Source organism: Uranotaenia lowii, chromosome 3 (assembly GCF_029784155.1).
Source record: "Uranotaenia lowii strain MFRU-FL chromosome 3, ASM2978415v1, whole genome shotgun sequence".
NCBI classification, from domain to species: domain Eukaryota; kingdom Metazoa; phylum Arthropoda; class Insecta; order Diptera; family Culicidae; genus Uranotaenia; species Uranotaenia lowii.
This window is the reverse complement of record NC_073693.1, coordinates 361,772,039-361,797,310: the sequence shown is the minus strand read 5'-3', so window position 1 is coordinate 361,797,310 and position 25,272 is coordinate 361,772,039. Positions and strand designations below refer to the sequence as shown.

The window sequence follows — 25,272 nt, the reverse complement described above, 5'->3', positions numbered from 1 at the left end:
TCGGTATTTGGTGGTCGTACTGTAAAGCTTGAACCACATAGAACCGCGGCAAGTCGCTCGCAGGTGCATGGTTCCGAAAGGCATTGCGGGTCATTCTTCGGGTATTTTCAATCGGATTGCTAGACAAAGTGGACGCAAAAACGGAAACCGTCGTCGCCTGAATTCAAAGTCCGGATCGTTTATTTCCCAAAAGTGATAATTTTCAGTGTAACGCTATTAATAACGGTCGTTTTTCGTTAACGTTTGATCGCCGGGCTTTCAAAGTTTCGGGGGTGTTAAAAGACAGTGATATCAAGGTGTTAAAACAACCAATTAAATCAAGGATTGATTCAGTGATTTTTGTGCTCGATTCACGTTTACCTCGAGAATGGATGATTTTTTATATTACATTGCAACTAGCTGACCCGGTGTGCTTTGCTACACCTTCAAAAATTTTGAAACTTGTGGTACCTAGTTATTTAACTTGTTATTTATTTGCACAAAATTTTAAGTTCAATTTCAATATCATTAAATTTTTTTTTCAAAATGAATTTGCAATTTTTTTGATTTTTAAAATCTTAATTATTTTTTTTAAATCCGTGTTTTAATCCTTTTTATGACTCTGAATTTCTTTGCTTAAAAAGTTTATAACTTATGCCAAAATATTTTTTTTATAAATATGAAACTTTGTCAAACTATCATGTGAGCATTTTCAGTAACAAAATAAAATCATGGGACATTTATTTTACCTATCCGTTCTCGAATTATCATACGAATTACCCCCATTCCTATATCCCTAATTGAAAGAAGGTGGGTCTCATAACATCAGAAAAACACTTCTTGTATACAAATACGATCCCACGTCATATATGGCCCCATTCTCGATAAGTTCTTGAGTTATTCAAAAAATTGGTGTCCCTCTCCCTACTGTATATCTCCCCTCTGGCAAGAGAAGGGGTTTTCAAACCATCGAAGAAACATTGCTTGTACACAAATTTGCTCCCATGATAATTTAATTCTATTTTCTCGATAAGTTTTGGAAATATTAAACAAATTTTATCAATGCCCTCTTTTCCCTCTATATCGTTCCACTGATTTGTGGTAGTGATGCTAAACTACCGGAAAAAACATATCTTGAGCTCGAATACCCTCTCATGCAAAATTTGGTTTCGATTGATTTATAAGTTGTCGAGTTATGCTATGAAATTTGTATCGGAGCCGCTCTTCCTACCTATCCCCTACCTGGAAGAACAGGATCAAGATTGAACATTCCGTGTATTCAAATACACTCCTATGCCAAATTCTTCCCCAGTTGCTAAATTGAATGATTGTTCCATTTGTTAGATAAGTTTTTGGTTTATGCAAAACAATCATACATATATGTCCGTCTTCCCTAACTGCATTCTCAATTGAAGGAGAAAGAAGTCTCAAATAAGCTAATAACCATTTTACGTATTCATGCCAAAGCTTTCCCATGCCAAAGTTGTTTCCATTTGCTGCATTAGTTCTCGAGTAATTCGAATAATTGTAAAGGAGCCCCCCCCCCTCCCCCTCTCCTTCATATCACCCCACTGGAAGGAGGCAGTAGTACCAAATATTCACATAAACCTTCCCTGTGCTCAAATACCCTCTCAACCCAAATTTCATTTCATATGCTTAGTAAGTTCCCGAGGGATGTAAAAATTATATGGGAGGACCCTCCCCCCTTAAGATTTTCCGACTTGAAGGACGAAAGGTTCTCAAAATATCATAGAAACATTTATCGTAATCATATACCTTCCCACGTCAAATTGGGTGCCATTTGCTTGATTATTTATCCAGTTATGCTAAAAATTGTAAAGGAGCACCCTCCCCTCCCTTTCTATATCCTCACTGGAAGGAGGAAGGGGTACCAAATATTCATAGAACTATTTATCGTACCCATATACCCTTCCTAGCCAAATTTGGTTTCATTTGCTCGAGTAGTTTTCAAGCTATGCAATAAAAAAGTGGTTAAAGCCCCCCCCCCCTTCTTCCTATATCTCCACTGGAAGGAGGGAGGGGTTTGAAATAATCATAGAACCATTTTCCGTATTCCACTACGGCCACTACCCTCCTATGCCAAATTTTGTTCCATTAGCTTGATTAGTTTTCGAGTTATATGAAAAATTGTAAGATAGCCCCCCTCCCCCCTTCCTATCATCCCACTAAGAAGAGGGAGGGGTACCAAATATTCATAGAAATATTCCTGGTTCCCAAATATCACCCCATGCCAAATTTGATACCATTTGCTTGATGGGTTCTCGACTTATGCAAAAAATTGTCTTTTGTTTGGGAGGCCCCTCCCTCCCTTCATGAGAGAGGGAGGGGTCTCAAACCATAATAGGAACCTTCCCCTGCCTCCAATACCCCCACCTGCCAAGTTTCACGCAAATCGGTTCAGTAGTTTCCGAGTCTATAGGGAACAGACAGACAGACAGACAGACAGACAGACAGACAGACAGACAGACAGACAGAAATTCATTTTTATATATATAGATTGCAACTATGGAATGAGATGCAGTAGCTTGTTTTAAAACTATGAAAGACTTTCAATTTATAGTTCCAGAAATTTTCATGTGACGTATTAAAAAAACTGAATTAAAAATATGATTGAAACTTACTATTTTGCTTTCAATTGTCCTTGCGAAAAAGTCAGGGATGAATAAATCAAAATTGTTCAAAATAAAAAAAAGCCGTTTTGCCGTTAATTGATTAAGTTTTACTTCAAAAATATAAAAAAAAGCGTTCTAAAGATTCATTCAACACGAGATATTTTGTTTTCCACTTCCCAACTGATTGTTCGACTTGGAAGAATTAAAAAAAAATACAATGAAGCAAAATACTCATAAGTCAAAATAGTGGAAATCTCTTTACAAAAACTCAGAGGCAAAAAAAAAATTACAAAAACAGAACTGTTCAACAAAAAACAAAAGAACGTTCATCTCTGTTGATCATGTTTTGATTCAAAATCATCCTTTCAAAATGCTTACTCAAATATTATTATATTAGGGGAAACTCTAGCAAACAGAACGAGGTTTCAGGTGTTTATGAATGTATAGGAATATTTTTGGATTTAAACCAGTGATTAGCGTTATGTCGGAGAGTCAGATTTCATTTGATTTTTCTTAAAATCAAATGAAAACTTATGACTACGATGCGATTGGAAGACAGTAAATTTATATAAGATAAAAATGTTTAAACAAGATTACACTTTACCCTAGAATTCAGGCCGTTCCAGGAATTTGTACCCGTTAGAGTTCCTGGAGTGTCTTTGACACTCCTGCCAAAAGTAGCTGTTTTTTTTTCGAACTTCCTGTCAATTTGCCATTTCTCAGATTTTCAAACATTTAAATTCAACTTTGCCTGGATTTTGAGTATATTAACGCAAGGTTTCCACAATAAATTTATGTTCACCAGGAATTTCATACCGATTCTAGTGGAATAATCACATCAGCGCTGCAACATTTACTTTACCCAAAAGAGATAAGGACACTAAATGACCTTTTTTTTAGCATTCCGTAGCTGATCTACAGTCTTTTTTCCGAAGCATGTTTTTTAGAATTTTTTATTCTTAGGGTTTGAATACCGGAAAACTGAAAAGTTGTAGCTGAATATTGTCTGAGAAAACATAAATGAATTATATTATGAGGTTTTATAAACTATTAATTTTATTCAAATCGGTTGAGAAGCAAGAGAGAAATGGCGATTCTCAGCAAGTGTCTGGACTTTCAGGGTGCGTCCATAAAAAAAGTAATGATGCAAAATTAAAGGTTTCAAGAATTCATTGAGGGTCCCCGAGGATTTTTTAAAATTTGGATGCAACCGAATTAAGCTACAAGCCGGCAAACTTCCAATAGTGTCATATTGACACTCACTTGAACCTGCTTGAACCAAGTCACTACATTTAATTTAAGTTTACCCAAATCGTGGCTCCAGAGAGTGGAATTCAGAAACTTGTTTAGCTTATTCCATCTTGTACTTATGAAAAAAAAAAACCACACCTGATCTGAAGAAATTATTGCTACACCGAAAATATCATGTCAACTTTCTTATATTGTTTAGAATCAAACCAAAATTTCAGGGTAGTTTCATACATATAGCTATTTACTTTAAAAATCAAAAGAAAAGTGAATCGATGGAGCCTTGAGCCATCCGGTACCAGTTTCACAGTTTATTTTTCCATTTTCTTAACATGTCCTTCTCTTCTTTGACTGTCTTCTTGCTCTTCCGAAGTTCCCGCTTCAACATTGCCCAGTACTGCTCCACCGGGCGCAGCTCCGGACAGTTTGGCAGGTTCATGTCCTTTGGAACAAAATGGACAGAATTGGCCTCATATCACTCCAGGACACTTATAGAATAGTGGCTAATCATGGCCAAAATAGCGGAGCTTCGTCATGCTGCTGCAAGAACGCCAAAAGGCGCTTCTCGAGGCACTCAGATTTGTAGATCCCGCCATTTACTGTGACCTTTGCCACGAAAGGCTCACTCCTTAACCGTTTTTTCCTAATTCGGGATACCCAGTACTCAATTTTGTGAATTCTCTGTCGATTTTTGAGAGGACGCGCTTACTGGGTTAGTCCGCAAGAGCAGATGGCCTGCCAAACGAGACATTTGGAGGCGAACTTCGACTGCTCTTGCCGGTGAATCACTCCAACTCCGGAATTCGCATAAAATCGGCTTTCATATACGTTTCGTCGTCCATCACACAGCAACCATATTTTGTCAGCATCTTCTCGTAGAGCTTCCGTGCCCGAGTTTTAGATGTCAATTGTTGCCACTCATCGCGATTTGGGAAGTTCTCTACCTTGTATGTATGTAGTCCAGCTCTTTTATTTGCATTCTGGACGTAGCACTGCGACATGCCGATCTTTTTAGCCAAATCACGGCTTGAGACATTGGGATTTGCTTTAAACATCCGCTTCGCCTTTCCCTCCGTTTTTTTGCTCTCCGGTCCCGGTTTTCTTCCAGCTCCTTTGCCGTGGTCCAACGTCAACCGCTTCGACACACTGGAGACGTTTTTTTTTTTTTTTTTGTTTCGATTATAGTCGTTTTATCATCTTTATGGCATTCGCGACTTTTATCAACGTTGCAGTTGGCGGATCGTTATTGAAAAACTTATCCGGTACAACTGTGTTCGATGTTTACTCTTGGGCTCGAACACGCGGACATCGGCTCAGGAGACAACAGACTTGCCAACTGAGCTATATCACAAGCCCTAAACACACTGGAGACGGTTGAATGGTGATGTTCAATATTTTTCCCAACTGCCGATGCGACAGGTCAGGAAATTCCAGGTGTTTGGAAAGATTTTGTTCTCTCGACTCGCGTTGTTTCACCTCCATTTTCGTTGAATCGAAAAACACGACTTCGAGTTTGACAGCATGTAAACAATAAACATCAATGAGAATGTGTGCAAAATTAGGTTGATTTGAACCCAATGGTAAAAAAGTTATGCCCTGTTGGATGTGTCGCAATAAATTAGTGTTCGCCCTTTAGCTCTTCATAAGTGTTTGTTGAGATTCTTTAAAGCGTTACCTTAAAAAAAATTAAGAATCTGGCAATGGAGGAACCACATGTTTGCGTCAAGTCGTTTAGTTTTTTAATTTTCTTTTTCAATCAGAAAATAGTTTAAATTTCACCCAACTTTTAACAGATCTTACGGGTTTTTCTTGAAGAGAGAAAGAATAACTTTTCGATTCCATCGCCCATTAAAGGAAATCTTTCGTTTGCTTTGATTCAACCAAGTAGGCTCACAACACACATTAGAGAGAATAACGTGTTTTCTACCGATGAATTTGTCGCCGTACAGCGCCTCATGAAAAACAGAACTACAGATTTTGGTGGCCAGACGGATCACGAACCTATGCAGATGTATTAAAAGCCACCAGGCGACAGAAACCTGCATTATTGAAGGTCTGGGTTACCAGTAGGGGAAAAGTTCATATGCGCCACCCTTGTTTTGAAGATTCTGAAACATTTTAAGCCTGCAAAATATTACCAATTTGTTTTAAATGCTGTGATACGCCATGGCAAGTATGAATTTTTCCTTAAATGCCCCTGTGTCGTGATAATTTCACAATTTAGGTTTTTCTTCATTTCGATCTAAGTTTTAAAACACTTTCAATAAGGTGTCACCAAGCAGAGAAAAACGAATAAGACAATATTTTCTGACACATTGATAGAGAAGATTCTAAACTATGATTTAGTGCTAAAAAATCATACTGAACTCGCTAAGGTATGCTTTTTATGGGTATGTTCTATCACGGCCCATGCGCTCGTTATAACGCGCCAATCGTAGTAGGCTGTAAATAGCATTAATTTTTCAAAAAGGCCAATTTTCATTGAAAATGAACAAAAAGTCTAAAACCATATTTTGAGCGTTAATTCAGCCCAAAAAATCTACTTTTAATTTTTTTTTAAATTTTGATTGGTCCATTTTGATTTTCTTTTCAGTCAAAGTGTCTCATATATAAAATCATAGGCATTTGTAGAAAACACTTTTCTTCAACGATTACACCCATTTTTAACACAATCTGTACGTGGAATACATAGAAAATCAGCGATTCGCTTAGGTGGCGCATAATAGGGCATGTTCCCCTAATTCCCTGGTAAAGATCAATCAAACACCCTGAAAAGGGGTAGATCAATCAATTTTCATTCTGAGAATAGTTCTATGACATGTCCTCGAACTGTGGACACGTTCCAATTTGGTTCTAGCTAGTGGTTTCACAGAAGGATTAACAATTGCTCATGAAGGGAAGTAAGTTTGCCTGACCTGAAGCTCGAAGTTCAATCTACAAAACATGACGGTTTGAAAGTTCTGAAACGTCGTTTAGGTTAATTCTGGGATAAAATACCACAAAAGCCACCTGCGAGCTTTTTAGAATATACGCGCTGCACTTTGAGCACTTTCCGGCATTTTTTTTGTGTAAAACTTGGGAAACGGGTATTTGATTTCAAGTTTTCTGAATGAATATGAACAAAATCCAGGAATAATACATTTATACAATGAATGAAAAATACTTGAAATTTTTATGTTTATTAAGCTGAAACTAGTTTCAAAAATCGTCTTTAAACGCAAAAATCAAAACTTAAAGTTTTACAAATACATAAAAATAAATTTTCGAATGCTATGTGTTTCTTAAAATCTGTGTTGAACGCGAAAGATTCGTAAAAAAATCTGTGAAGTTTGTGATTTTTTCACAAAATTCTGTGATATTTGAGACAGATTCTGTGATGAAAATTTGTTCAAAATTCTGTAAAATAACAGATTTATCTGTGATTTCGGCAACCTTGATAATCCGGATTGTACCGGACTTGCCTCGAATTTTATAAAATATCCAGACAAGGTCGAATGTATTCGAGTAATTTGGGATGCTTACTGCACCTTCTGAAAGAAACGATAATCGATATTTTAATTTGTATTTATGCTGTCAACATTCGTCAGCATGATCTACAGTTAAAGTCTTTGTGTGCTCTATATGTACAAAAGCCAAAAGTTTGTAAATTTTGATTATTTTATGCAAACTTTTTCAAACTTTCTATGAAAATTCTATGAACATAAGATTGCCCCATTTCAAAAATTGAATTGAGAATCGACGTATGATGATGGTAGATGTTTGTCCATGAATTTGAAATGATCGAAAAATTCATGTAAAAAGAGGTGAAAACGTGAATCGTTCATGGTTGATCAATGAACGGATAACTCATATGCAGCTGACAAATTTCCAGGTACTAAGGCGCAACTATGAAATTCATCCACAAAACATCGATCTGTCTGATGCTGCTGGTCGTACTAATTGTTCTGATAGAAGATGCTTCGGCACGTCGTGGTCGCGCTCGAGGTCGCACAAAATCCAGGGTTAGTAATCTACACCTTTCACCTTCATATCTCGAAATGTGTCCTTCATGAGGGTGAATAAGCCACATGTAATCCGCGTGTCGTCCGGTAGATAAAAAAAATTCGTGTTTCAAATCTCTTGTTCTAGAACAGTTAATAGATGTCGGATGTCGGTGCGGTCCCTCATCTCACCTCATCTACTAAACTTAACAAGATACCACATATGATGATGAGATCTTAGAACATTTGAAGCGCCGTGTTGGGTGGCCTGTTAGTCAACAGCGGGACAAAGTGGAAAATTGCCAAATTACTCTCTTCGGCTAGTCGGACTTACACATGTGACTGGAACACCCTCGTTGTGGATTCATTGTTTGTTTTAAGAACACACTTACTCGTTTCGTCTTATTTTCAGATGCAAATTGGTTTGCCAATTACAGGAAAATATCGAGATCCGGAATCCGACCAGTACTACAACAATAATAACGTAAGATCGCTCAAAGATCGAGACAACAATCGCAATGCATAATAAACCGTTTTCAACACTCACTTTACTTCGTGCTTTCAGGGAGCGAAAATCACTTTGGCCTCACACTTTGATTATGAATACGTGTTGGGGCACAAGATTGCTTTTCTCTGTGTAGCCCGAGGAACGCCACGGCCAACCATAACCTGGTTCAAGGATGGCGTCGAGATCTTCAGCCATCTATACCTTCATGTGGGAATTTATGGATCCCCCTACTCAAATCACACTAATTTTTATGACATTTTTGTTCTATTTTTAGGTTCACGAATGGTACATCGGCAAGGATAAGGTGAAGTCGAAAATTGAGATCGATCCCGCTACGCAGATGGATGCCGGAGTCTACGAATGCACCGCCGACAATATGTACTCGATCGATCGGAGGAGTTTCAAAACTGATTTCTCGATTGCGTTCGATTAGTGCCATCTTCCACCGGAAGTTGGGGGCGAAGCATCAGCTGGCAGGACTGTGTTTTTAGTGGTATTGAAAGAATAAGCAAGAGGGTTTTGTGTAATAACAATGTTTTATATCTTTAATGTTTTTAACTTTCATCTCAATGGACATCAATCATGATTAGTGTTAATTAGTGAATGTCCTTATTTGTTTTTTCGGAAACGATTCGTTGTCAACTTTGACTTCGGCTGAAATGAACAATAAATTATGGAAGAAATTTTTTCTATGTTAAATCGTAGCATGGTTCCGTTTCACTTGTCTGTTACTTGACTTCGAATGTCCCGCCTCAGACCCAAATGCGAACATGCTGATCCCAGCTGCACGATGCCAGTGCCATTCCATTTGGAGCCATGCAGATCGAGGTGACTCGATTTTCGTGACCGCTTAGTGTTCCTGGGTGGAAGAAAGAAAAATTTTGTCTATTTAATATCTGGAAATTTTTCGAAATAAAATGACACGATTCCTCAAGGAAATGGCTAACAATGTTGATTAAACTGACAAAAATGACAAAAATGACAAAAATGACAAAAATGACAAAAATGACAAAAATGACAAAAATGACAAAAATGACAAAAATGACAAAAATGACAAAAATGACAAAAATGACAAAAATGACAAAAATGACAAAAATGACAAAAATGACAAAAATGACAAAAATGACAAAAATGACAAAAATGACAAAAATGACAAAAATGACAAAAATGACAAAAATGACAAAAATGACAAAAATGACAAAAATGACAAAAATGACAAAAATGACAAAAATTACAAAAATGACAAAAATGACAAAAATGACAAAAATGACAAAAATGACAAAAATGACAAAAATGACAAAAATGACAAAAATGACAAAAATGACAAAAATGACAAAAATGACAAAAATGACAAAAATGACAAAAATGACAAAAATGACAAAAATGACAAAAATGACAAAAATGACAAAAATGACAAAAATTACAAAAATGACAAAAATGACAAAAATGACAAAAATGACAAAAATGACAAAAATGACAAAAATGACAAAAATGACAAAAATGACAAAAATGACAAAAATGACAAAAATGACAAAACTGACAAAAATGTCAAAAATGACAAAAATGACAAAAATGACAAAAATGACAAAAATCACAAAAATGACAAAAATGACAAAAATGACAAAAATGACAAAAATGACAAAAATGACAAAAATGACAAAAATGACAAAAATGACAAAAATGAAAAAAATTACAAAAATGACAAAAATGACAAAAATGATAAAAATGACAAAAATGACAAAAATGACAAAAATGACAAAAATGACAAAAATGACAAAAATGACAAAAATGACAAAAATGACAAAAATGACAAAAATGACAAAAATGACAAAAATGACAAAAATGACAAAAATGACAAAAATGACAAAAATGACAAAAATGACAAAAATGACAAAAATGACAAAAATGACAAAAATGACAAAAATGACAAAAATGACAAAAATGACAAAAATGACAAAAATGACAAAAATGACAAAAATGACAAAAATGACAAAAATGACAAAAATGACAAAAATGACAAAAATGACAAAAATGACAAAAATGACAAAAATGACAAAAATGACAAAAATTACAAAAATGACAAAAATGACAAAAATGACAAAAATGACAAAAATGACAAAAATGACAAAAATGACAAAAATGACAAAAATGACAAAAATGACAAAAATGACAAAAATGACAAAAATGACAAAAATGACAAAAATGACAAAAATGACGGAAATGACAAAAATGACAAAAATGACAAAAATGACAAAAATGACAAAAATGACAAAAATGACAAAAATGACAAAAATGACAAAAATGACAAACATGACAAAAATGACAAAAATGACAAAAATGACAAAAATGACAAAAATGACAAAAATGACAAAAATGACAAAAATGACAAAAATGACAAAAATGACAAAAATGACAAAAATGACAAAAATGACAAAAATGACAAAAATGACAAAAATGACAAAAATGACAAAAATGACAAAAATGACAAAAATAACAAAAATAACAAAAATTACAAAAATGACAAAAATGACAAAAATGACAAAAATGACAAAAATGACAAAAATGACAAAAATGACATAAATGACAAAAATGACAAAAATGACAAAAATGACAAAAATGACAAAAATGCCAAAAATACCACAAATGACAAAAATAACAAAAATGATAAAAATGTCAAAAATGACAAAACTGATAAAAGTGACAAAAATGAAACGAATGACAAAAATGACAAAAATGGCAAAACTGATAAAAGTGACAAAAACGAAACGAATGACAAAAATGACAAAAATGACCTATAGATAATTAATTTCGTATATATGTATATACTCAAATATTTACCATTGTGTTGACCCTTCATGGAATCCCAGATGTGAACGTTGTTGTCATCTGATCCACATAGAATGTATCTTCCACTTAGGGAAAGTGCTAAAAAAATAAAAATCATTTCTGTTGTAACCTGTTTTGATTTTCGATCAAAAAGTTTTTCTTCTTTACCACAAGAAGTGAATCCACTGCTCTTGTTTGGCGGCTCGTAATGTCCGATTTGTTGATCTGATCGCAAATCAAACAGTCGAGCCGTTTTATCTTCCGAACCGGTGGCGAAGGCATATCCACTCGGATGATACTGGATTGTCGAAACCGTTTTAAAGATTAGAATAAAGCTATTCAAATAAAAAAAACTTTTTCAAAAAAATACTCACACTAACGCTATTGACATCGGCTTCGTGGCCGAAGAATGTCTGCTTCGGTGTCGATTCCCGGACGTCCCACAGCTTGCAAGTACGATCGACCGATCCCGTCACATAGGTGTTTTTGTCCGGACTCATCGAGATGGACACAACGTCACCGGCGTGAGCATCAAATTCTGATGTCTTTTTGCCAACCTGAAGATCCCAGATACAGCTAGGGAAAAATTAAAAAAAAGTCTATCAAACGAGCTGTCGAATTGAAGTCATCCCGACTCACATTTTCATATCACCTGACCCAGTCAACACATGCGTGTCATCCAAAAATCGACAGGAACTCAAAAACCCCTCGTACCCAGCCAGCTCCCTAACGATTTTGGCATTGCCTTGAGCGTCTCGATTGTTCAAATCGTAAACGGTGCACATGTTGTCCATTCCACCGCAGGCAACGAAATTCCCCGAATCGGCATATGCCACGCTCATGACCCAAGCCGACCGTAGCGGAATAACTTGTACCTTGTTTCCGGTCCACGTGTCCCAGATGATCAATTTGCCATCGAGCGAGCCCGTCACGCAGTGCCTCGAATCCCCTGCATAGTGTACCGAGTTAACCTTGTTGATGTGTCCTTTCAGGAACTTTTTCGTGCTGATACGCACTTTCGGCACATCTCCCATATCGGAACATTTGTCATTTAGCGTACAGTCGGCTGCCTTTTTCTGGTCCTCCTGCGAATGTGGGACAGTAGCAAAAATTAGCCTAATTGGATATCGACATACGGACGGCGTATGGGCTTCGATTTTGGTCTGGCTCTGGTGAGTTTCGGTGCAGACAAACTCCCCAAGGAGAACTTGTCTATAAACGGAATCCTTATAAGTCGTTTCCCAGCAGAATTTGGTTCGTGATTAATTTGTAAATGTTCTTGGTTTCCGTTTTTGATTTATAAGAAATCAAAACTTCTTGATTAATAAAACGACCTTTGCTCGAAGTGTTAAAAAAGTATAGCACAACTTGGACGATAAACGTGATAATGCAAAACTTAATGGACTACGTTGAAACAATGAAACAATTTAAAATGTGTTCGATATAAGCTCTCTGGAGCCACTATGTTTTCTGAATCAAAATCAAATAATAACCAAAAGTCCGATGAAGCAGTAACTTGAAAGCTTACTCATCCGTACCTGGGACGCTTTTAGCATGCTACTTCGCCAAGAATGAAACTTTCTATAGACAATGCTGATTCTCATAACCAACCTGAAAAGTTGTTCAGACTTTCATCACATTTTTCACGAACAACTATTAGTTTTTCATTCTTCCGTTAAGGGTTCCAATTTATGTCTTTAGTAAACGGTAGATCAACTTCAAATCTTTTCAACATTCTTGTTGCTACTCTGAAATCTGTCTACTAGAAAAATGAGAATTTAATTCACAGCACGTTTGATCTCAAAGTCAAAATTACAACGTTCACGCTCCCTTAACTTATATGACAAGACTGAAGAAAGGGCTGCACAATTTTGCAAATTGATAAGTTTTAATTTAAAATGCAAAGAAAATTTTCGCAGTTGAATTAAATTTTATACGAGAAAAACGGACCAAAATTCTAGTTAACTCCTTACACAGCAAAAATTATTTCCTTTAAAATTACGCAAATGTCCTGTAACAAAAAGGAGCAGGACATTTACCGTAATTTTACAGGTCGAAAACATGATTACGTGACATTTAATTTTTAGTGTACAACTTTTTTACAGGACATTTGCTGTAATAATAAATGAATCTTCGTAAACTTTCACGGAAAACAATTTATAATTACAGGTTTTGCTAATTACAGGTGATTTATTTCAAAGGTTGCAGTTTTCAGTGACACGTAATAGTCAAACATTTTTTCTGTGTACAACCTTTTTGTTACTACCAGGTTTCATGTTGAAATCATGTTTAATTATGAATATATGGTGTCCGGTCAAAGACAAATCGTATTTTTTTTTTATTTTTCTAATATCTCGTTTGAACAATCATTTTGTTATCTGCCGAAAGAAAACAAACAAACGATAATATTTAGGTATATGCAATTCAATTCACATTTTACAAGCCGAAACTACTAGCAAAATCTATCATTGGTCTATATTGCATATTGGATTACCATAATTCAAACACCATATTAGGTTAACACATTATTAGGATAATGCGTTTTCGAAAAATCAATGATGTCCGCCCATAGGCGGTGTCCGACCGTAGACAAGTTCCCCTTACACTCAGGCAAATTTTTATTATAATTTTCATAAGATGCATCTTATGAACCGCTTTTTTTAGTGTAAAATAATGTTTCATAAGAGTCTTATGAAATTCTTTCAATTTTCACACGATGTTCTTATGAAAAATAGAAGAAACGGCTTTGTGAAAAAATAATGAACACATTCATTCCTGGCATCAGTTTTTTTTCATCATCTAACAGTACCAATCAATCGCCAGTTCATAGTTATTATAGTTTCCCTTCAATGTTAAATGTTATTGTTATCTCCGGAATGGTAAGTTCGATTTGATGTGTTTGGTGTGATCGGTTAATATATTAGTAAACTAAAATACATTATTTGTTTACTTTTCAGCAAGCTGATCGCCAAAAAACAAAAGGTCGAAGATTAGGATGCAGAAAAAATAAATTTGATGGAGCCGTCTGTTGATGCGCTGCTGATGGTGACCATGAAGGATTCAATTTTTAACAAATTTGGCAAACAATAAAGTTAATGTTTTCAGCATGAAATATCTAGAATTTTTCTTATTAGAAAGTGATTTACTATTTCCATAAGAATCTCTTATGAAAAGCAACAACCTCTCATTGAAGTAGCGTTCATCTTCAGAATTCATTCGCGTCATAAGACAATCTTATGAATTTCATTAATTTTTCTTATGGCGCCACTTCATAAGAGAATCTTATGGCATACATAGAGTAAGGTGGGGTAAAAGTACGAGTCGGGTAAAAGTACGTTTTGGGATTATCACAAACCGGGAACAGTAAAATTCAAAACTCTGGCGTGGATTGATAGTGATTTGAACTGCCAACAACCAACCATAATTTTTTTTTTTCGTAGAAATTGAAAATAGTCCGAAAAATGAGGTAAAGTAGCTTTTTTGCTTGAATGATGTAATATTTCAAATAACGGCAAACATGTTTGTGCAATCAAAAGTCTAGCTTTCAATGAAAGTTTTAATGTTTCTTTTTAGTTGGTTTTAATCACTATCGAATGCCGAAGAAAGAATTTAATTACTATGTCTCCGTTCTGCACAATAAACTGTGAATTATGAGAAACCATGAAGGGGCAAAAGTACGAACTGCAAATGGGGCAAAAGTACGAAGGGTCTACTGAAGTAAATCTGAACGAAAAATTTAAACTTATTTTTTAAATGCTCTGGAAACATCAGCGCATTTATTTGTTTCTACAAGACTTCATCGCGCGAAAAATTGCTCAAATTCGATGAGAACTGGATTCTGTAAACCTGATGAATATGGACAATTGGGGAAGAGCTGAAAACTTGCGCAGGTTATTCACCCATGTATAGAATTTGTATGAGAAGCGAGCACAGGAGCTGCTTTTGTAATCAAAGATTGATATAAAATAATTTTCCTCTTGACTTAATGCAGAACTGTGGAATTTTGAATGGTCGTACTTTTACCCCACATCATTCGAACTTTTGCCCCCGAGGTGGGGTAAGAGTACGTTTCGATAGCAGTTAGGCATTTTCACTACTGCTATCAAATGCGTCGATCGATTATCTTCATAATTTTGTAGAAGAGAGATAAAAGTCTAAAGAATCAAATGCTGTTCTTGTTTTTTTGGAAAACTACTGGCAAAATTTTCTAAAAATAGGATAGCACTAAGGTCGTACTTTTACCCCACCATACTCTAATAGTATTTTTCTGAGTGTTATAAGTTCTTTTTAATGGAAAACATTTAGAAGTTTTTACAGGTGAGAAAATCTAGCTCTGAGGCTTGAAATGTGAAACCTGAGATATGGGACTTGAGACATGAAAAATGAGACCTAAAACCATGTAGGTATCGAAGAAAATAGCAAAGCTGACGAATTAGCTGAAGAAGGTAGAAGCAGCTCGAGAATGTTAACTGACACTCCAGCGCCCGACATCATCACATGGATAAGATCGGAGATTAAATGGGAAGAAGATTGGCTAGGTAACCGGCAACTGTTCTTGGGAAGAATCAAACCAGTTTACACTGAAAGGATAGGAAGATTCCCCTAGAACAACGTGCTCTAACTAGACTTCGAATTGGTCACACGATGCTAACGCGTTAAAAAAAACTCACAGTTACGCATATTATTGGAGAATGCAGAATATATCTGGCAGAACTGCAAATCTGTGGAATTGATCATGACGTATCGACGGCGTTCAAACGTCCTCAACGAGGACAAGCTACTACGATTCTAAAAAAAGTGTCAAAATCATTCAAAACTCTAGATCTAAGTTAAAAATGTAAACTTTCTTAAGAGGATCAATGACCAAGCTGGAATAGAATAGAGAATAGAATATAGAGACCTAAGACCTTAGACGTTTGACATCAAACGTGAGACATGAGCATGCGACTAGAAACATGAGACCTGTCATTTGAGATCTGAGACATGAGTCCTGAGAATTCAAATATGAAACCTGAGACCTGAGTTTTTACACTTGAGACTTGAGATAAGATACATAAAAAGCAAGGCATGAAATTGATTTCACGTCTCACTTTTTACTTTTTACGTCTTAATTCTCATCTCTCACGTCCCACATCTTACGACTCACGGCTCAAGTCTTACATCTCATGCCTTACCTCTCCTCATAGTATATGGAAAATAACAGGTAGGCCATTGCGCTTAACCCCACTCGAAAGCTCCGTGTATGTACACAGCATGCTTGCATACCAATAAAAATAGTTATGAAAATCTGGCAGTTTTATATGGAATAGCAATCAAAATTATTAATTTGTCCGTCGGTAGCCATTCGATTCTTTTGAAAAGGGATTCAGATTAAAGATTGATTCTTCAGGATCATCGGAAACTATTTTTTGCATTGAATTTTCGAATCTGAACCATAAATAATGAGCATTCAAAAGTAATTTTCATCGTCCCTCTTTTTGGAGAGCAAGCAATGAAATATTTTCTTCTGTCTGTGTTTAGTATTTGATAAATGATTTTAAATACTTCGTATTTATGTGATGAAAAGTCAATTTGTTTGAATTTTTATTCAAATCACAAAGGAAAAAGGCCCCACAAGGCAAAAATATCATCAAATTTTAGTTTAAAATCGAGAAAAAGCCCATTGCATATTGCATTTAGCGGTGTTGAAAAGCCAAATACTGTTCGTTACATTAAAATGCATCAGTGCATATTTTTCTCATAATTTTATTTCTTGTCAATTTTAAGGAAAATGTGTTTTTTGATAAATTCCATACATTTGCCAGTTTTTTCCATAACTATTTTTCGGGGCCTCTTACCAATACGTCTAAAGAGAGCGGAATGGCCTACCTTGTATATTTCAAAGTACTATGACCTCTCCTATCTCACGTCTCATTCCTCAAGTCTCACATCTCACGTCATACGTCTCAGTCTTAAATCCCGTATCTCATGTCTCAGGAAGCGATCTGGATCTCATGTCTCACGTCTTTCATACCTCATATTTCTCTAATACTTTCCATCATGTCCGAAAATTTGATTATTTTCAGGTACAAAGATGTACCGAGCGATTTCATAACATATACGTATCATTTTTGAGGCCATATAGGTACATTAGCACGCATATTCTTGATTTATATTGTATTTTTGTAATAAAATCATGCAATGTATTCAAATACGATAAAGAATATGCATGGGCCACACATTGTAGGGTGAGATATACAGATTGTCGTAATAAAATTATGCAATGCATTTAAATACGATAAAGTATATACATGGGCCGCACATTGTAGGTGCAGATATATGAAAATGAGTTTTTGCGTAATGGCACTGCTCCTGTCCCAACTTAAACATAGTATAAACTGTGTGGGACTTATTGAAGAGCTTTGCAGAGAAAACGGTCGCATTTGGAGGGCGTCTTCTTTTTATGTTTAGCCATTCATCGTGTCAATCCTTATGAAAGACTGAGTAACTTGCAGTTTCCACAGAAAGTAAGTTAGTACTAGACATTAAAATTTTCAATTTTTTCTTCTTGTTTATCTTCGGAACATCCAGGCAAGACTTTCCAGCGAAAAGTTTCTGGTTGGAAACCTGCCAGGTGACCACTAAAGAGTTTGTTTTGCTGCCCATTACGAAGTTTTTCAAAATATCTTCCATCAAGTAGTCCAAACATTTTGCGCACGATTTGACCACCGTTTATTTCACCGGTGGGCAGCTTCTCTACCTTTTAAAAATGAAGTCAGGCTAATTTATAAGTCAGAAAAAAATTGACTTTTTTATTTCATCCTCTGTTCATATTTTCGGATTTAGCTTAAAAAAAACCTCTCACCGTTTATTTCACCGGTGGGCAGCTTCTCTACCTTTTAAAAATGAAGTCAGGCTAATTTGTAAGTCAGAAAAAATGACTATTTTATTCCATCCTCTGTTCATATTTTCGGATTGAGCTTAAAAAAAACTCTCACATTCATCTCACTTCATGGAATCAATAATTTTCACTTTGATTCAACTTTTAGCTCACTATTGGGTTCTCTAGGACTTCTCAATCGATTTACCATGTGAATTTTGGTCAAATAGTTTATTGCCAGCTGTTTCTAGGTCTCCTGCTGGGAATTTTCTGGATTTGTTTCGATCCCAAAAAATTTTGCCTATGAGCTTCAGTATTGGACGCCATCTCAAAAACCACTTGACAGATTGTCACCAAATTTTGTTCACGTACACATTACATTACTAGGTAGCTTCATAGAAAATTTCATCAAGTTTCATCCATGCATTCAAAAGTTATTCGCAAATCAAAGTGTTGCATTTTTTTTTTCGAATACACTGCTTAGGTCGGACCCACTGTCGTTTAGATTCCTTCTGAACTTCCCAAACCAGGTTTCAGCATGCTAGAACAAAGTACCAATCACTCCGGCAACTTCTGCCGGATTCAATCATTGTCACTTTTTAGTTCTCAAATCTGCAGTTTAACTTTAATTTAATTTAAAAAAAAAATTATGGACGAAAACAAAAACGCGTGCTTCGCACAAAAGTCATGGCTTACTCCTATCTCACTTAAGAACCTAGCAAGTGGCTGGTAAAAACTAGTAGGCATTTGGTACTTATTTAAATAAAGTTGTTGTATAAAAAGGCATCCATCGATCACCTTTTTGATATTCGAGGGATGAATGACAAATAAATTATTAACCTTCTTGATAACTTAAATTGTACCGAAAAGTACAAATTTTTTTTCCGAATAAGGCGTATGACTCATCTGGAATAAGATTTTCAGTTGTCACGGGCGAGAATGGAATTAAATTTTAAGCTTAGCACGAATTTATCGTGTTTTTAGAACTTTGAAGATTGGCATTGAAATTCAACTAATATATCGCTGCATTACAATTGAATGATCCCGAGCAGACTTTTATGGCAAAATTATACCTAATTTTGCTATCATGCCTTGAAAGTAAAATGAGGTATCATTTTGCCCGAATAAAGGTGGTACAATGCCAAAATTTGGGTCTCACTTTTCATATATGGATACCTCAATCATGGCAAGTGTAGGTTTCACTGAAACCTTAATGATACCTTGTTTAGCCAACGTTCCAGAACGAGTTTTGAGGGCTAAATAATGCCACTTTGAGGTATTATTTACAACCAAAATTTGGCATCGTTGTGATATCAAATTTTTTTTTTTAACCGTTGCCAAACGAGGCATCATTAAGCTTCTATCAGAACCAAAATCAGGTATCACTGTGCAATATTAAAATTGTGAACAATACACGAATTTTGGTATTGCTTCACCTTCATTCGTCAAAATGATATAAAATTTTTAATTCAGGCATGATAGCAAAATTAGGTACTTTTTTGCCATAAAAGTTTGCTCGAGATATATGATTAAAATCGCCTTTGATTATGCAACAAAAATAAAAGTGGATATCCGGGATATCCACTTATGCTATCATCAAACTGACAAATGAGAAAGGTAAAAAGATCATATTGTTCAAAATCGCCTTTAGTTATGCAACGAGTTTAACACTCCAGTCCAGCGTCGGTACAATGTTCAGCATTTTGTTATACTAAGGTACCTACAGTTGCGTTCAAAAAAGAATGAAATCGCGTGAAGCTGCGCACCCACTTCCAACTTTGACAAGCTGCCATTTCTCTCTCGGTTTATATTTTTTCATGAAAATTTCACACAATCTAGTTCAACTATCCAACTAACACTCCACAAAATTTGAAGTCTTTACAATGACGGGATACAAAGTTACAGCTATTCCCGTAAAAAAGGGAAATTTGAAATTGCTTCATTAAATTTGCTGTATCTTTGACAATTTTCATTGAAAAATCTTGAAACTTGGTTCAAAGATGTAAAAATGTTTGATCTAACATCAGGCCAAGTTTTGTCAAAATCGATGAACGTGATCAAAAATGGTGCCGGGTTGAAGATGAGGTTCATTATCGCCCAGCAAACGATTTCATTCTTTTTTGGACGGATGTTTGTATGGAAAACATGTAATCTATGTATTCTTGGTTTTTTCTTTCACAAAACCAAAATTTATCACAAAGAATGTTGTAAATTGCTAAAAAATTCATTCTTACTTTGTTTCGAAAGAGAAAATGTTTCAAAATAAGAAGAACAGAGTTTCAGAAATGACCTGCTAATTATACCGAAAAACAAATTTGATCCACAATTAACGCGAATATTCCATTCGCTCTTGTGTTTCAATACCAGCTCTGTTGGAACAATTTCTATTTCTAAGCAAAGCAAGAATGAAGTTCCTATCGATTTACAACATTCTTTGTAAAAAATGTTGGTTTTGTGTATGAAAAAACCAAGAATACATAGATTACGAACCATCCATACAAACATCCGTCCAAAAAAGAATGAAATCGTCTGCTGGGCGATAATGAACCTCATCTTCAACCCGGCACCATTTTTGATCACGTTCATCGATTTTGACGAAACTTGGCCTGATATTAGATCAAACATTTTTACATCTTTGAACCAAGTTTCAAGATTTTTCAATGAAAATTGTCAAAGATACAGCAAATTTAGTGAAGCAATTTCAAATTTCCCTTTTTTACGGGAATAGCTGTAACTTTGTATCCCGTCATTCTAAAGACTTCAAATTTTGTGGAGTGTTAGTTGGATAGTTGAACTAGATTGTGTGAAATTTTCATGAAAAAATATAAACCGAGAGAGAAATGGCAGCTTGTCAAAGTTGGAAGTGGGTGCGCAGCTTCACGCGATTTCATTCTTTTTTGAACGCAACTGTACATTAGTTCTTTTATAAAAATCTAATTTCCTTATGTGAACTGTGAATTTGTTAATCAAAGCAAGTTTGCAGTACAATAGGATTGAAAACAATTTTTTTAAAGAAAATTATTGCTTTTGAAATGAGGTAAAGATTGTTTTTTTTTTCGAATAAGTTCACAAATTCCGTTAATTTTTTTTTGGCTTTGTCTTATCATTATTCGGCTGCAATTCTGTGTCGCTAAACGTCTGAATCTGTTTTTTGAAAAATGGTATAATTACACATATCAATTCATAAATTGACAGTGTGAAACTGCGATATTTCTAATCTTCGCATTTTACTTGAACCTGTCTTCTTCTTGGAGCATATGGTTTCATTCCGGCCAATATAAGTTAAAAATTAGTAAATTGTTCATCCATTTTCGGATACATTTTCATTGCCATCCCTTCTTCCACTTTTTTGTTCCGGTGGATTGGTCTTTCCGCGTATTAATATCAGCTCGTTCTTCAATCCCACAATCACACGCGTATTGGTCAGTGAAATGGCCAACGGCACAGTGTTGCAGGAAGTCTTCCACTTTTTAAACAATGTTCCCTTTGCAAATCGGGCAATGATGTTGGGACTTGATTCGGCAAGTCCAAAGCAGAGACGCAAACGTAAGAGTACTCATGTTTGATGACAGCAAGCAGGGACCCATGGTGCCTAAACTAATGATGAATTCGAAGGATATACAGCAGCTTTTTCTCAGAAAGGTTCCAAAGCAGAAGCCGGAGCGGCTTTACAGTTTCATCTCCGCAGATGGGAATTCTACTAAAAATAGAAGAAATATGAATTTTTAAATCGTTATGTTATTTTTTATATTACATACCTTTCACCCGGACGCTAGCAATAGATAGCGAAAAGGATTTCATCAGCTATGAATGTTGTAACGCAGTCTCTAGATTTTATATTCATCAAGTTTGCGTACAAAGATTTTTTGACAGCCAAACATAATCAGAGGCGTCATCCGTAACATCAACGTTACATTTAATTTGCTCTCGTCCATATCTACCATTAGGTTTTCTCCATTGTTGTTTGTATGTTTTATTCTAGATGCTTGCTGGGTAGACTATTCTCAAAGAGCACATTTCTCCGATGAATGTGGGTGTGGAGCTCCCAGCAACGTTCGTACTTTACAACACCTGTTATAATTTTTTTAAGATTAAAATGCTGCCACTTATTCAATTCCCAAAATCAACTCACCTTGCCAAACCCAAACGTCTCGCACATCGAATCCAGCGCTATCATTCCTTCCGAAAGTGACCGTACCCCTTGATGAAATTCGATTTCATCACCAATGCTGTTGGTGGCTATCTCATAATAAATCAGGAAAGAAGTATCGATTGCTGCTAGTCCACAGAAACTCGCGACATAAAATTCGGTCAATTCCGGTGAATTGTCGTGCAGATTCCGTAACACTGGTACTGCGCCTGACACCTTCCATCACGTTTTCTTGATAGCTCCTCTGAAATTTCTATGTTGTATTTTCCAAATTAATTCGAGAAATTGGTTCGAACCCAATCTGGAGCTGAGGGTAGTTTTCGGGCTTCGTTATGTCCATGATAAACACCACGGAGAGGGACGGTTCTAGTCGCACCAGGAGGGTGTGGTGATGATTTGGTGAATACATAGAAGGGCATTCGAATCTGGATAGTTTAACTGCAATGATAAAAATAGAATGAATTTCCACATCACATATTGCGAAGTTATTACCTTTTCGGGAACTTTTTCCGATGGCGGTATTCCTGTCCACTGCAACCACTATCCGCACAGCTTCTACTCTCCTTTGAGAATCAAACAGCAGACTATCCCGAAGGATTTCTTAGTGGTATCGCGCAAATTGTTCCATTTTTGTAGAACGGACCGAATGAACAGCCGAACAGCTGCTGGCAGGAAACTTTATTATGTTTTTGTTTTGATTATTGACTTTCGCGCTACAGCAAAACACTGTGTTAAATCATACAGTCGTAAAAACTTGAAATCTAATGTCTTGCAATGAAAAATTGAAGGGAGTGACTTTTTTTTTTGAACTTCAAAACTACGATAAATGTTATGATCTTTTTGGTTACGGATTATCTCATGTTTTTAAATTAAAATGACTTTTAGACAAACTTATTTTTTTTATTAATTTTTTTTTTAAATTAGAGTCTGGTAGTGACTTGTTGCACGACTCGTTTTTAAAAATATTCTTTTCGAAAATTCTTGTAAATATACTAATTTTGATGATTGTTTTGTTTTAGTGCTTTTGGCTGTGACAGAATTATTTATAACATCAGTTCGAGGGAACCTGACTGAACGAATAGAACGTACTTTTTCACCCTGGTGATAACTCAGATTGTTTACATTTGGCGCATTCGCCCTTTTCAAAATTCACTACCGATATATCATTTTGATGTCACATTCTTATGCAACGAAAATTAACATTGACTCAGTAATGATAAGTAAAGGCAGAAACACAATACAGCGTCGGTCGTCGCGTCGCGTCAGCGGTCAACGCTGTCGATAAGTACTAAAACGCGGACGCGACGCACCCGACGATTTTTGCATCACAATTCAGCGTCAAGAGACATCTTAGATGACTCTTGACGATGAATTGTGATGCAAAAATCGTCGGGTGCGTCGCGTCCGCGTTTTAGTACTTATCGACAGCGTTGACCGCTGACGTGACGCGACGACCGACGCTGTATTGTGTTTCTGCCTTAAGAAACTTATTTCGAAACAAATTTTGCTTTTATTAGGGCATACATATTTGATTTTTTTTTTCTATCTTAACCTAGCATTCCAGTTAGTTTTATAATTTATATTATATTATCAGAATTAGTTTTTTAAAGATAGAAAATGTTTTAAAAAAAACTGCATAAAGCAAAATAATGTTAAAAAAAGTGAAAAAAGCTTCGAATACACTGTTTGTATGCAATAGAGAATAAAAGTTTTTTTTTAAATTAAGTTAAAAACCCCCCTAAGATTATTTTTTTAAATCTTAGTAAGAAGAATTCAACAAACGCCGAAATTAAAATTGATAATATATAATAACGATACCTTAATGATGCCTAGTTTTGATATGACAGAGAAATCAAAACTAAGTAATGCTTGCACTAAGCTGATAATGACTGACTTCGTTATAATAGTTTTCAGTTTAAATTATATCAAACACTTTAATGAGCGAGATTATTGTCGCAGAAAAGTGAATTCCAATACATGTTATTATTTTGAAGTAATTTTTTGATCTTCAAAAGTATATGAAACCTTGACGATGCCTTATTGAGCTGTCGCAGTAAAATAAACGCCTAATCGTGCTATTATTTTGCTATTGATGCTTTGCTTTGGTATTGGTTTGACATCGAATTTCAGCATATTAATATTCCAATTTAGATCTCCCTTATCTGTTAGTTATTAACAAAACCTTAATGATGCCTTGTTTTGATATCTTGGAAAACGCAAAACCAAACAGTGCTTTCATTTTGGCATCAATGCCTCATTTAGGTATTGGTTCGGCCTCATATATTGACGTTTTGATGCGTCGATCAAACCTAATTTTGCCATCGGGGTAAATTCGATACTCAATTATGCTATCTTTTTGGCATCGATAGCTCATTTTGGTTACTGTTTGCTATCGATTTAGGCATCAAAGTCTGCTCGGGTCATTTTTTGGAGCTCGTAAAGTATAAAATTGCATTGATATTGAAATATCTAACAATATAGTGTCCATTACGCTTAAAGATTACCCGATCTCGTGAATCCATAGAATCTTTGAAATTTATGTGCAGAATATGAAAAAATAGTGATTTTTTTCAAAATCAAATCCTTGTTATAATTTGAAACTCTTATTGATAAAATATTGTGTAAATGTATTAAAACAATCTTGCAACACAAATATTAACAATGTTCCAAAACATGTCGACACTCCGACAAAAATCAGAGAAAACTAGAACTGCTAATTTATTTCGTAATTCAATTATGAACACCTTATGCGTGCGATTGCGTGACTAACGACTGTTAACCTACCTTCATTTTGGCGATCAGATCGTTCAGCTCTTTCTTGAGAGCGGTCACTTCGGCATCATCCTTGGGGGCCATCGTTAATGATCGATGATAATCTGGAGTATCACTGAATTCCTGTTTCTTAATCTATTATCCGACAAATTCACCACGGTTTTTTTTTTTCGTTGACGAGTTACTTCCGGCGACTGGCGACTGCTGTTCACGATGTTCTACGAATGCGGACTGACTGCACGGAATCCAACTGAAGGCCTGTTGCTGAAGTCAACAGGCCATCGTGGTTGGTCACGTTACTAATTAAATTTGTTTTA

The 25,272-nt window shown here is 35.5% G+C and overlaps 2 protein-coding genes and 1 long non-coding RNA gene across 3 annotated transcripts; 1 reads left to right on the top strand and 2 right to left on the bottom strand.

The window, feature by feature from the left end:
- Window positions 1-113: 113 nt before the first annotated feature.
- Window positions 114-9,052, top strand: LOC129750578 (immunoglobulin domain-containing protein oig-4-like). Its single transcript, XM_055745547.1, has 5 exons — window positions 114-296; window positions 7,732-7,861; window positions 8,253-8,324; window positions 8,406-8,555; window positions 8,623-9,052. The coding sequence occupies exons 2-5, from the start codon at window positions 7,748-7,750 to the stop codon at window positions 8,779-8,781; spliced, it is 495 nt and encodes a 164-aa protein (XP_055601522.1). The 5' UTR covers window positions 114-296; window positions 7,732-7,747; the 3' UTR covers window positions 8,782-9,052.
- Window positions 8,866-25,219, bottom strand: LOC129750577 (guanine nucleotide-binding protein subunit beta-2). The gene is made up of 6 exons (XM_055745546.1): window positions 24,968-25,219; window positions 11,814-12,259; window positions 11,549-11,750; window positions 11,343-11,472; window positions 11,187-11,273; window positions 8,866-9,207 (listed from the first exon to the last, which is right to left on the bottom strand). Exons 1-6 carry the CDS (start codon window positions 25,037-25,039, stop codon window positions 9,101-9,103), a joined length of 1,044 nt encoding a protein of 347 aa, XP_055601521.1. The 5' UTR covers window positions 25,040-25,219; the 3' UTR covers window positions 8,866-9,100.
- Window positions 20,781-23,379, bottom strand: LOC129750579 (uncharacterized). Its single transcript, XR_008738420.1, has 4 exons — window positions 22,676-23,379; window positions 22,166-22,621; window positions 21,792-22,104; window positions 20,781-21,733 (listed from the first exon to the last, which is right to left on the bottom strand). It is a non-coding gene; the product is annotated as an uncharacterized LOC129750579 (long non-coding RNA).
- Window positions 25,220-25,272: the final 53 nt, after the last annotated feature.